Below are 10122 nucleotides of genomic sequence, written 5' to 3' on the forward strand. Positions count from 1 at the left end.
CGGTCAACGATGTCTTCCAGAATAGCAGCCTTCAACTGTGCTGCTTCACTGACATACTCAATCAGGCACTCGAACTGATCATCAGCAGTTTTCAGTTCTGTGTCTGCAAGCTGACCCATCAACTGCTCAGTCCCAGCATCCAAGGCAAACTGGTCACTTGTAGACTCTGCCTCGTCTTCTACCACTGTCTGTTCACCTTCAGCCTCATCCTCAGACTGGCCGCCCTGTGCAGCTGGTGTCTGAAGGGCTCCTCTCCTCACCCGACTCTTCAGCAACTGAGTTCGGGCTGCGAGCTTCAACTGGAGCATCTTCTTGGTTCTCGCGCGTAGGCCCTCCGTCTCCTTGGGAGCCCACACTCCGGGAAGGAATCTGGTGTTGTACCACTTCTTGAACCCCATTCCATTCTGTCCCAGACCGATGTACATCGGGCAAGCCGTCTTGATGTCCTTGCTCACATACTGTGCCTTCCCAGGATCAACCACGGCTGCCGCGAGTGAAGACATCACCTCCTCCATGGTAGCCCGGGAATGTCCGCCACTCCCGGCCCCATCACCACGAGACGGAGCGGCCTCCGAGGCTGCCCCCGTCTTCTTCCCTGATCGTAGCTCCATGCTATAGCTGGCTAGTTACTGGTGGGCTGTGATTGGTGGTTGACTAACCTTCTCCCACAGAAACACCCGTTCTAGTCACCCTCGTGTGATTGGCGGCCCAAACGGTGTGACGGCTGCCTCCTCCCACCGCTCAGGCTCCGCCGACCCCTCGGCCTGATGCCCCAGGGCTCCAATCCACTGACAGGTATGACCTTCTGGGCTGTCCTTGGGCAGCAAGGCTAATCCCGACCACACCAATCTCCTTCGTAGCCACCAAACACCAGAACTGGTTGCCAGAATTATAGCTCCTCGGAGCACTCCTGGGTTCTCCAACAATCCAACTTTCCTGCTATCCACTCCTCGTAGGGCAGGGGTAGGTGGTCCTCGTTCGCTTGAGGGAAAAGTAAACAAAACCTCACGGAAATCTAGCCTCCGGCCGTCCGAATCTGCCAAATATCGGTCTGAAATACCAACTGTCGAACGCTTAAACGCTTAGAAACGCGAGCTCTCAATGCCGAATGAGTTCTAGGCTGTCGGGAGTGCTGTCACCTCTGTGGACACTCGTTTTAGGCTGCAAGCCGCGGGGTAGACGCGTTCCACATGCGAAACCCTGTGCAACTGCTCGCCTTAGCTCCAGCACAATGCCGGTGCCTGACTGATGCCTGTCGACTCAGCGATGTTTTACTCCATTCACCAATTACAATCACCTGTGAAAGTGACGACAAGGTAGCAAATGGGAGCGAAAGAGAAAGAAAAGAAGAGCTCAAGCGAACGACAGAGTTCGCATGGCACTCTCAGGCTCTATGTACCTTGCTGTGTCACCTCAAACAGCTAAAAATACACTGTGCGACTATTTTTGTGAAAATCGCCGCAAAACGCGGTATAATTAGCCCAAAATATACGTAATTTGGCCGGGCTGGGGTTATCTAGGGTTTACGATCCTAGGGCCCTCATACCCTAAAATGCCCAAATTATGCCGGGTCTTGCCGGTCACACTGCTGCTGCACTCCGGAAAAGCCTCCGTAGACTGCTGCCATGGGGGGGGCCTTGGCCAACCAAAGTGTGTGATGCGCACATCAAAAGAAGACAAATCCTTCGAGGAGGGTAATCTATAGGCCATAGAATATGCCCAGTTGGCGTCGGAATTTGCGCTTTGTAGTCGCTGTGTCCGCTGGCTCCACTCCAGCTGCAGCAGGCTGTGTTGACTGTAGCCATGCTGTTTCCGCCGGAACCCGGAAAATAGGATATCCTGGGATATATCCAGAAAATAACCGGGGGCAGGGTATAAATACCCCACAATATTCCCCAAACTGTTGTTCTCCTCTGTAGGTACCCCTGGGGCTGTCTAAGCTGGCACCTGCCACACTTAGGGCCTAGGTCTCCGGGGTCCTTATATAAATTACTGGCTGCTGCTCTCAGCTTCAGCAAGCATCTGCTGGCATCTGCAAACATCAGGTAGCATCTGCACTGGTCTAGCTCTGCTCCGTGACACTCGGCTCGAAAGAGTGGGGCAGGGGTTTTTCGACCCACCTTCTCCCGGGGGTGAAAAAAAAAATGTAATTATCACCTCCTGGCGGTCACGGCGTCACGCTGACTGGGTGACCTCTATTATTGGAGATGTGCACGGGGAAGAAAATGTTCATCGAAAGGTGATCTAATGAACTAACTACAGCACAGCCCCTGGGTCACCCAATTGACCCCTAATTTAAGGGGTACGTGGGAGGAATAATAATTAGGCTGGTGTGAGAAAGTTAGTTGTTTTAGGTCGCCCCCCCCCTCGGATTTGGGCGCCCCCCCAACAATTATATCACACCTTCATATAATGTGTTAAGTACTGTGACCTGGCAGCGGTGCACTGTGCGCTGCATGCCGTAGACTGCACTGCATGCACCCGGAACTAGCCGTCCCGCGAGGCGGAAGCAGCACCGTGCCATGACTCATGAGGCACAATGCCCTACTAGCTAGTAGTAAAATATGGCGATGTTATATCCCCTACACTGAAAACCATGCACTCCTATGCCAACCCCCCATTCTGACAACTGACAACTATAGGTAGGTACCAAGCAGGGTTGGGCGGCCGGCGGAACTCGGGCTGGGCCGACCGCAGGCGGCACGCCTGCAGCATGGTCAACGATCGTATAGATACATTGTAGACTGCACTGAAGCTGAATTTGCAGGCCTGTGCTGTACGATTACTCCATACGAGTATCATGTTACCGCACGCGCCGGCCTTCGAAGTGCGAGATCCGAAACATGTCGCCGGCCGGCGTTGTATGCAAGCTGCATGCCCGGCGTGCAGTGCCGGCTTCTACCCGCCAGCTGTCCAGACTTTCGTCGAACCCTGTCGATTTCTTCATCAACTGCTCGATCCATTCTCAGCTGCTAGCTATGCTTGTGCGGCTGCTTGCGGTGCTTGTGCTGCTTGCGGCGCTGTAGAGGTTGTCTGCGATCCAGTTGCTGCCTCCCGGCTAGCTCCTGGTGGACCTCATATGCACTGTGTAAAGTACTGAAGATGGTATGAGAAAACTCGTTGATAAAATGCCCCGTATGAGAAAATTACCCCCCTCCCCCCCCCGGATTCTGACGAGAATTGCGACCTAAAACAACTAACTTTCTCACACCAGCCTTAGTATTGATGAGTATCCTCATCTGCTGCCGACTGCCGTTATCCCCACTACTCGTACAACAGCTTGCGTGCAAAACGGGTCTGCGTGCAAACACAACCTCAAACCCGAGTCTGCATATAACGCTATCGCTGCGTGCTAGCGATACATCACGTCGGAATCCCGCAGCGATGGATCCACGTTGAGAAAACTTGCAGACGTTAACGATTCTGGTGCCGTGCAACTGGCCAGAGCGGGCCAATATTGGACAGCATCCCCGCCGGGTTCTGAGTCTCAGCGGATATACGTGTAGTAAGACTAACCGTGGACACGCGAGGCTGCACCGATTGTCAACGCAAGGACAGACGTTCTGTGCTCGATGAGAAAGCGCTTTACAGCTGCTTTTCTGTTGCTTGCCGCTGCCCGATTGCTCTGGCTGGGGCAGGAGTGAGGGTCTTCGAGGCGACTGACGGGTGAAAGGGGCTCACGTGGTCGTCGGCACTCCGCACCTAGCTTTCCCTCGTTTCTCGCCGGTAGGTACGTTTCGTACTTGCAGCCCATCTTCACCCACACGGGTGGCCAATTCCCAGCATGCTACGTACGGTCAGTCGTAGCTGTGTCGTCCCGGGATGCGGCGAGGAGGTTAGCCTCTCGATCGGTAGCCCCGCCAACCAGCCGGTCTGCGCCGCTCACCGGATGGCGGACTCCGTCTCTATTCCGGGTGGCGGATGTGTCCGTTTCTGCTGTGGCTGCCGTGACCTGCACCCCCTGGACCACTTCTCGGGTGTCAGCCCTACCAACAACGTCTGTTTGGCAGCGAAGGAACGGTTCGCGGAGATTGGACAAAGGTAATCTCTGCGGTCTGTTTCGTTGAAGTCTGATCTATGGAACGACTGGAGGACGGACAGGTGTCCAGTCCCAGCACTCTGGGTGAGAGGGTCGAGTTATGAACGAGGGACTAGTTGACGATCAGGGGGGAAGCTTTCCCTCTGGAGCTGAGTGAGAAAAACCAAAGATATTAGATAGCCAGTGCTCAGAGGCACTTCGGAATGTCAGTGGAGAGGCCAGTTGGTTTCGGGTCTCTGGTTGCCAACGCAAGCTAGCGAGCCCTGTTGCCCGGCTTCCCCCTGTGTTCTGAATATGTCACATGCAAACACTGTTGCCCGGCTTCCCCCCGTGTTCCTGAATATGTCACGAGATTGACAATTTTCCACATCTGCACAGGGCCAGGGCTCGAAGGAATGCAATCCGGCATCTGCGGACACTCATCCCACGAGACCTCACATCCCAGGTAATGGAGGCATACCTGGATATAGAGCTCTAAGACACGGTTTTCAACCTTGTGTAGTTCGGGCACTCTATGTCAGAGTTGCCCATGTTGTTCATGCCATGGCGCAAACCTTCAATTTAGACCCTGTGCCTGCCATTTGATCGCCTTGCTGAGTTCATTTGTCTGCAGGCAAATGATCATCGTGATGAGATCGACCCCAGCACAGAAGTCTGGGGCTCTGGATTTGTTGCTGCTCTGGCCGGCAAAACGTTCGCCTTCAAGGCAGGCTTTGTCGTCCTTTACCCAGCCGCGGCCTGGCTCTATGGTGTGCAGAAGGCTGAGGCCTTGATTCCCATGACTGTGATCTGTGTGGGAACTCTGCACGTCCTGGCGCCTTTTATGCACCAGCAGTATTACGTCAAGCCCCTGCGTGACGTGAGAGCTGCAGCTGCAAATCTCGGGCTCACAATTTCGTCGTCGTTTCGCTTCCTGGATCGCAGCAAGCATATTGACTTCCAGCACAGAGCCCTCCGGCAGTCTTCATTGGGCTGGAACCGGCATGGCATCCTGCTGCTCCTGTTTCTGGTGATCTCCCTGCTGCGCGGCCCGCAGCTGTCTATGTTGGCAACTGCCCTGACCAGCGGCATGTACTTCATACTAAGGCGGAAGGCCGTGTTGAGCGGCTGGCGGTGTCAGCAGCAGTGGTTGGACACGGCAGTATTCACAATCTGCCACTTCTGCGTGATCGATAGATACATGTCAGATGATCCAGATGGCTCGGCATTTTGTCAGATTTTCGCAAAGACAGGCTTCATCCTGATGATGAGCTTGGGATGCTTGAGGACAGCACTGGAGGCCTCTATTGTTGAGATACCACTAGAGGGCCTCGTGCTGTGGGAGCTGCCCAAAACAGCAGTAATTGTCGGCCTCCTGACTTGTGGCAACTGGTGTGGAGGCTCGGTCATGTCTCCTGTGATGATGTGCCTTTCGAGCGCAACAATGTTGGTATTCTTCATGGAGTATGCTGCCTTCCGTGTCTCCTCCGAGAAGAGAGTCATGCTGGAGCACATCGCTTCTCTGACCCAAGATGAAGCGGCAGTGTCACTCCCGGTGCCACTGGATGCCGCGCACTGCCTGCAGGGCAGGAACGAAGATCGTGCTTACCTTCACATGTTGTGCAAGATGGCAATCGCTACCCCGGCTGAGCTCTCACATGAAATCCGGGAACGCATTCTGCTGGCTGTGAAGGTGAGGCAGGGTTGTCGCCCCTCAACGCAATGGGCAGTGCTGTGTGCGGGTGGTTTTATTTTTTGGGTGGGTGGGGGGTGGGGGTGGGGGGGGGGGTGGGGGTGTGTGTGCTGCATTCTTTACGATCGTTCAGGGTGTTGTCCACTACTGCCATCCAGACTGTCCCCCTCCTACTTCCTCCTGTCTCCCTTACGGTCAGGTGCTTACAAGGGCCGACCCGGCTGGTTAACTGTTTTGTGCTGCAGGAGGAGCCAGAGAGCATGCAAGGAGTGATCCGTCCTGGTTGTGTCATGCTTGCCCTGACGATGCGCTTCAGCAATTGGCAGGAGCTCAGCAGCGCGATGACCTCCCTCGTGGCCCATAATGACTGGGGTGTGACCCTCCTTGACGGCAAACCGGCCGGTGTGCATATGAACATCCAAAGATCGTCCTATGTGGTGAGTCTGCACCAATTATGGTCGATAACGCGCAGTTTGCAGGAGAGGCTCTCTCTGGTTTCTGCCCACTGTGTCACAGGTGATCAGGGTAGCAGGTAGCTGCGGGGGTTTTCGGGACAATGCACCAAGACATGCTTTCCTCCTGGATCGCCGTGCAGGTGAGGAATGGGGCTCTGGATCTCCTGCCTAGCCGTGGCGTCAATATGTCTATCGTTTCCGTCGGCCCAGTGGTAGTTGGCCCGCAAGTCAGTACCATCAGTCTCAAGGTTGAAGGCCTCGGAAGCGCAAAGCACCAACTCCTGCTCCGAACGGCCAGCAGCTACCTGGAGCTGGAAGTGGAACAGGAGGAACGCGAGGAAGACACTGTGAATATCACTGCCAGGTGAGCGGTTGGGTCGAATGGTGGCGCCCTCATGTGAAGTAGCTTTGTTTGTAACATGGTAGCTGAAACATCACACTTTCTCGTGCAGGGTCCCGGCCTCCCTCCCGCCTGCAGGGTTGGCGTGGGTGGATGTGATGGCGGATGTAGGGGACGGGAGCCTTGTTGCTAGCAACCCCTTCCCAATCATGTTCACCCCGTCGCGCAGTGTTGCTGAGGAGATGGCAGAGAGCCTGCAGGCCACTCCTCACCTCTCGGAAAACCCCAACCAGCTGGCCGGGTTCTTGGAGGTGAGCTTGTTGCCCTGTGGTATGGGCCGCTTGGGCTAAAGGGGGCGGGGCGTGTGGGGGAGGGAGGGGAGGGGGGGGGGGGGGGGGAGGGGGTTGCCCTGGCTTCCCCTGTGCTGTTCGGGGGCCTCCAAGGTTTGCTTTTCATGCCATGTCACATCACTCCCGTGCTTGGATATCTCCCCCGCAGGACGTCTCTGACTGCTTGCATGGCCAAGCCACCGCCTCCTCGACGCTGCTGCTGGCAGTCATCGAGCTGGGAATGGCAGAGTGCTGTACCCGCTTGGCCACACGGCAGGCCCTGAAAATCGCAAACCAGAGTGGGCAGCTGTTTGTTGGGCACCGCAGTCAAGTCCAACTCCCTTGAAATGGTGGAAACGGTGAGAACCCACCCTGTATTTGAGCATCACATCTGTACTCTTAACAGTTCCTGTGATGCCTATGGATGCATGTGTTGATGAGTTTGGTCAAACCGGGAGACTGTCGTCTTTGGTGAACATGTGTCAACGATGATCTGTGCTTCCTGGCAGGTGATCGAATTGCTGCATGAGCATGGGTTGCCTGTGGATCCGTGCCTGCGAGCTGTTGATGTTGCCGGTTATACAGCACTTCACTGGGGAGCCATCATGGGCAATCACGAGATTCTTTATTCGCTTCTTGCTCACGTGGACCGACCCCTACACAAGTGGAAGCAATGCCGTGCCAGGCAGTGTGGGAAAACCCCAGCCGAAGTAATGCAGGTCGCGTTCCCTGGGTTTGAGCTGCTGGAAGAAGTTCTTCAAAGCTGGGAGGAGGAGACCCTACCTGCCAAGAAGTGTGGGATCAGCAGTGAGGGGCTTGACACTTTGTCCAGCGGAGACTGGGGTGTCCGCCGTGAACTGGCAAAGAAAGGACAGAACGAAGGCTTGGTCTTACTGGGCTATGCTGTGATTGCCGCTCTTCAAGGCCGCTCCCACGGTGCCAAGATCTCCATTCTGATTGTGTACCTCGCTGGCGTGCTGCAGCTGGGATGGCGTGAGCCACGCACCTGGGTGGCACTGGGCATCGTCTTATGGTGCTGCAGCTTCTGGTCCCGTACATACACTCTGTGAAGTGTACCTGCAAGACCTGGGGGAGGAACACGCTCCGGCTGGCGACCAAAGTTTTCACCCTCATGCCAAGCCGAAACCACGTGGCATATGCGACCAGACTCGCAGTTCATATCTGTAAAATGTCGCCGCGGGCGGCCGTAGAGTTTTTTCGTACCAGCTTCCTTGAACGAACTCGATTCTGGTTGATGCGTGTCATGGGTTTTGGTATGGACTACACAGGCGATAACTTTGATGTCCTTTGTACTCTTCTGGCGGCTGCCAGGCATTTAAACTACTACTGCTACTACTACTTCTTGTGGGTTTTGGTGCCGCCATGAGCTAACGGCCTACTTCGATCCATCCCACAAAACACACCCCACAGGATCGTCAGAGAAATCTGATGCTACTCCTCGCCCTGCTGCTCTGTCGCTTCAAGCAGCCGATACCTCATGCTCATGTGCAGCCTGCTGTCTGCTTCAGCAATGGCCTACATCGTGCTGGCTGTTGCGCATTGCGGGGCAGGGCAGTGCGCTATGGATATCTCTGGCTACAATTGGATGACGAGGGAGTGGTTGCGTGGTGCTTCAGCATACACCTCCTCCGTATCAGCTCTGCAAGAGCAATGCGTGGAATATGGCATTGCTGCATTTCAGTTAGCAGTTGTATGCCAGGCAATATGCTGGTGAAAACCACCGCTGTGGAGGGCAGGAAGCACACGATAAGCGTTGGCTTGGTACACCCATCAGCAGCTGCCGGCAGGGTTTGACATCTGGCCGCAGCACCCAACCCCATAGCTGATGTGCTCACTGTTCCGATGCCACCCACCCAGCTGGGGGCTGCACCAGCAATTGTGCCTGTTGTTGTGTTCCTTTTTGGCGGGGGAGGGGGGGGGGGGGGGGGGGATGCAGTGTTCACAGAAGGCACTGCACTGTGACGGCACTGTACAGCAGCAGTTTCGGCTGATAGCTGTGGCATGCTTGTACAATGAATGCCTCTCCCATGTGCATGCACATGGAGCACACGTCTAGTTCCCACAAATTAGCTATTGCAAGGGCCGTCAGGCTGTGCTGATAGCCCAGACAGCAGCGAGGTACTGTATGGTCGTAACATTCGGTTCGGCAGCTTCGAGACAGGGACGCCGGCTCGCAAACACCGCAGGGTGAGGGCACAGTTTGCTGCCGCCTCAGTCTGCATGCTGCTGCTGGCCCACACTGCTGGAAAAGCTCCCACCAGACCTGGAAAAGCTCCCACCAGAGGCAACCGGCTGCGGCGCCCCGCCCTGCCCTTGCTGGAAATATGCAACGCAACAAAACAACCGGGTTCCGGACTTCGTCAGCTGTAGGGCAAAACGGGAAGAAGACCCATGGTATGCTGAGGTAGAAGACGGAGGCTGCTGGTGCTGTGGTGGGGCAGTTGTGCACTTACCCTTTGAGAGACCTCCTGCATGTACGCAATGGCCTCGTGTGCCCGGTACTGAACGTATGACATGGCCCTGCCCGGGAAGGAGACAGTGGAGGTAAGGTGAGATGCAGCTGATGTTCGCAAGTTGGTCGGCCACACCCGCAGGGGGGGGGGGGGGGTTGAGGATGCAGTGGAGTGTGTGGATCTAGAAGGCCTGCAGCACCTATTGAAGTTGGCACTGATCTTCTGTGCGACCCAGGTTTGAGCACGATCGATGTTGCTGTCAATTGCCGGCTGGTTGCTGATCATCCACGGCTGCACCATGGTAGCATACAGGTACAAGGCACCCTGGGTCTTGGGGTGCCACAGAAAAATGACGGACAGCACCTTGGCTTCATAGTAGAGAGGCAGCCTGGCAGATGGTGGGCGGGACGTGGGTACTCAGCCATGCCAGCTGCAGCCGTTTAGACTGTCGCACATGTGTGCCTATGGAGGTGATGGATGCAGACCTACATCAGCACGTACCAGAAAATAACGTAATCTGCCAACCTTTCTACCGCCGTCCACAGTGAGAGAACCAGCCTGGAGGCCACCAACCACATTTAGGGAACTTGCAGAGTCAACCACCGCCATCAGCACTGGAAACGCAGCAGGGCAACCATGGCCGCACCCATATATACACCACTCTCGGATCTGATCTGGCCGTCTTCTCTCGAGGGCTTTGAAGCACAGGTACGCCGGGTATACATACCCGAAAACGTTCCTGCAAGCACGACATATACACCACACCACATGAGGGCGCTGTCAGCCGACTTATCAATTATGTGATAAATGCAC

At 55.5% G+C, this 10122-nt stretch overlaps 2 protein-coding genes across 2 annotated transcripts; one reads left to right on the forward strand and one right to left on the reverse strand.

The window, feature by feature from the left end:
• The first annotated feature begins 3492 nt into the window (after positions 1-3492).
• On the forward strand, positions 3493-7473 carry LOC142358023 (uncharacterized). Its single transcript, XM_075409496.1, has 8 exons — positions 3493-4041; positions 4418-4484; positions 4653-5711; positions 5957-6148; positions 6307-6530; positions 6619-6817; positions 7005-7194; positions 7345-7473. The coding sequence occupies exons 1-7, from the start codon at positions 3785-3787 to the stop codon at positions 7179-7181; spliced, it is 2175 nt and encodes a 724-aa protein (XP_075265611.1). The 5' UTR covers positions 3493-3784; the 3' UTR covers positions 7182-7194; positions 7345-7473.
• Positions 7474-8960: 1487 nt separating this feature from the next.
• Positions 8961-9900, reverse strand: LOC142358033 (uncharacterized). The gene is made up of 4 exons (XM_075409507.1): positions 9811-9900; positions 9509-9697; positions 9310-9376; positions 8961-9172 (listed from the first exon to the last, which is right to left on the reverse strand). Exons 1-4 carry the CDS (start codon positions 9885-9887, stop codon positions 9068-9070), a joined length of 438 nt encoding a protein of 145 aa, XP_075265622.1. The 5' UTR covers positions 9888-9900; the 3' UTR covers positions 8961-9067.
• Positions 9901-10122: the final 222 nt, after the last annotated feature.

Source organism: Convolutriloba macropyga, unplaced genomic scaffold, assembly GCF_964194025.1.
Source record: "Convolutriloba macropyga unplaced genomic scaffold, txConMacr16.3 SCAFFOLD_641, whole genome shotgun sequence".
NCBI lineage: Eukaryota > Metazoa > Xenacoelomorpha > Acoela > Convolutidae > Convolutriloba > Convolutriloba macropyga.

Bases quoted from the DNA above. Each gene is read 5' to 3' on its own strand.
- LOC142358033 (XM_075409507.1), bottom strand. From the start codon at position 9,887: ATGTGGTTGGTGGCCTCCAGGCTGGTTCTCTCACTGTGGACGGCGGTA. The intron at 9,698-9,810 runs GTACGTGCTGAT...ACCATCTGCCAG, and splicing joins GCAGATTACGTTATTTTCTG to GCTGCCTCTCTACTATGAAG. The intron at 9,377-9,508 runs GTGCTGCAGGCC...CTTCCCGGGCAG, and splicing joins ATCAGTGCCAACTTCAATAG to GGCCATGTCATACGTTCAGT.
- LOC142358023 (XM_075409496.1), top strand. From the start codon at position 3,785: ATGCTACGTACGGTCAGTCGTAGCTGTGTCGTCCCGGGATGCGGCGAG. The intron at 4,042-4,417 runs GTAATCTCTGCG...ACATCTGCACAG, and splicing joins TTCGCGGAGATTGGACAAAG to GGCCAGGGCTCGAAGGAATG. The intron at 6,149-6,306 runs GTGAGTCTGCAC...ATCGCCGTGCAG, and splicing joins TCCAAAGATCGTCCTATGTG to GTGAGGAATGGGGCTCTGGA.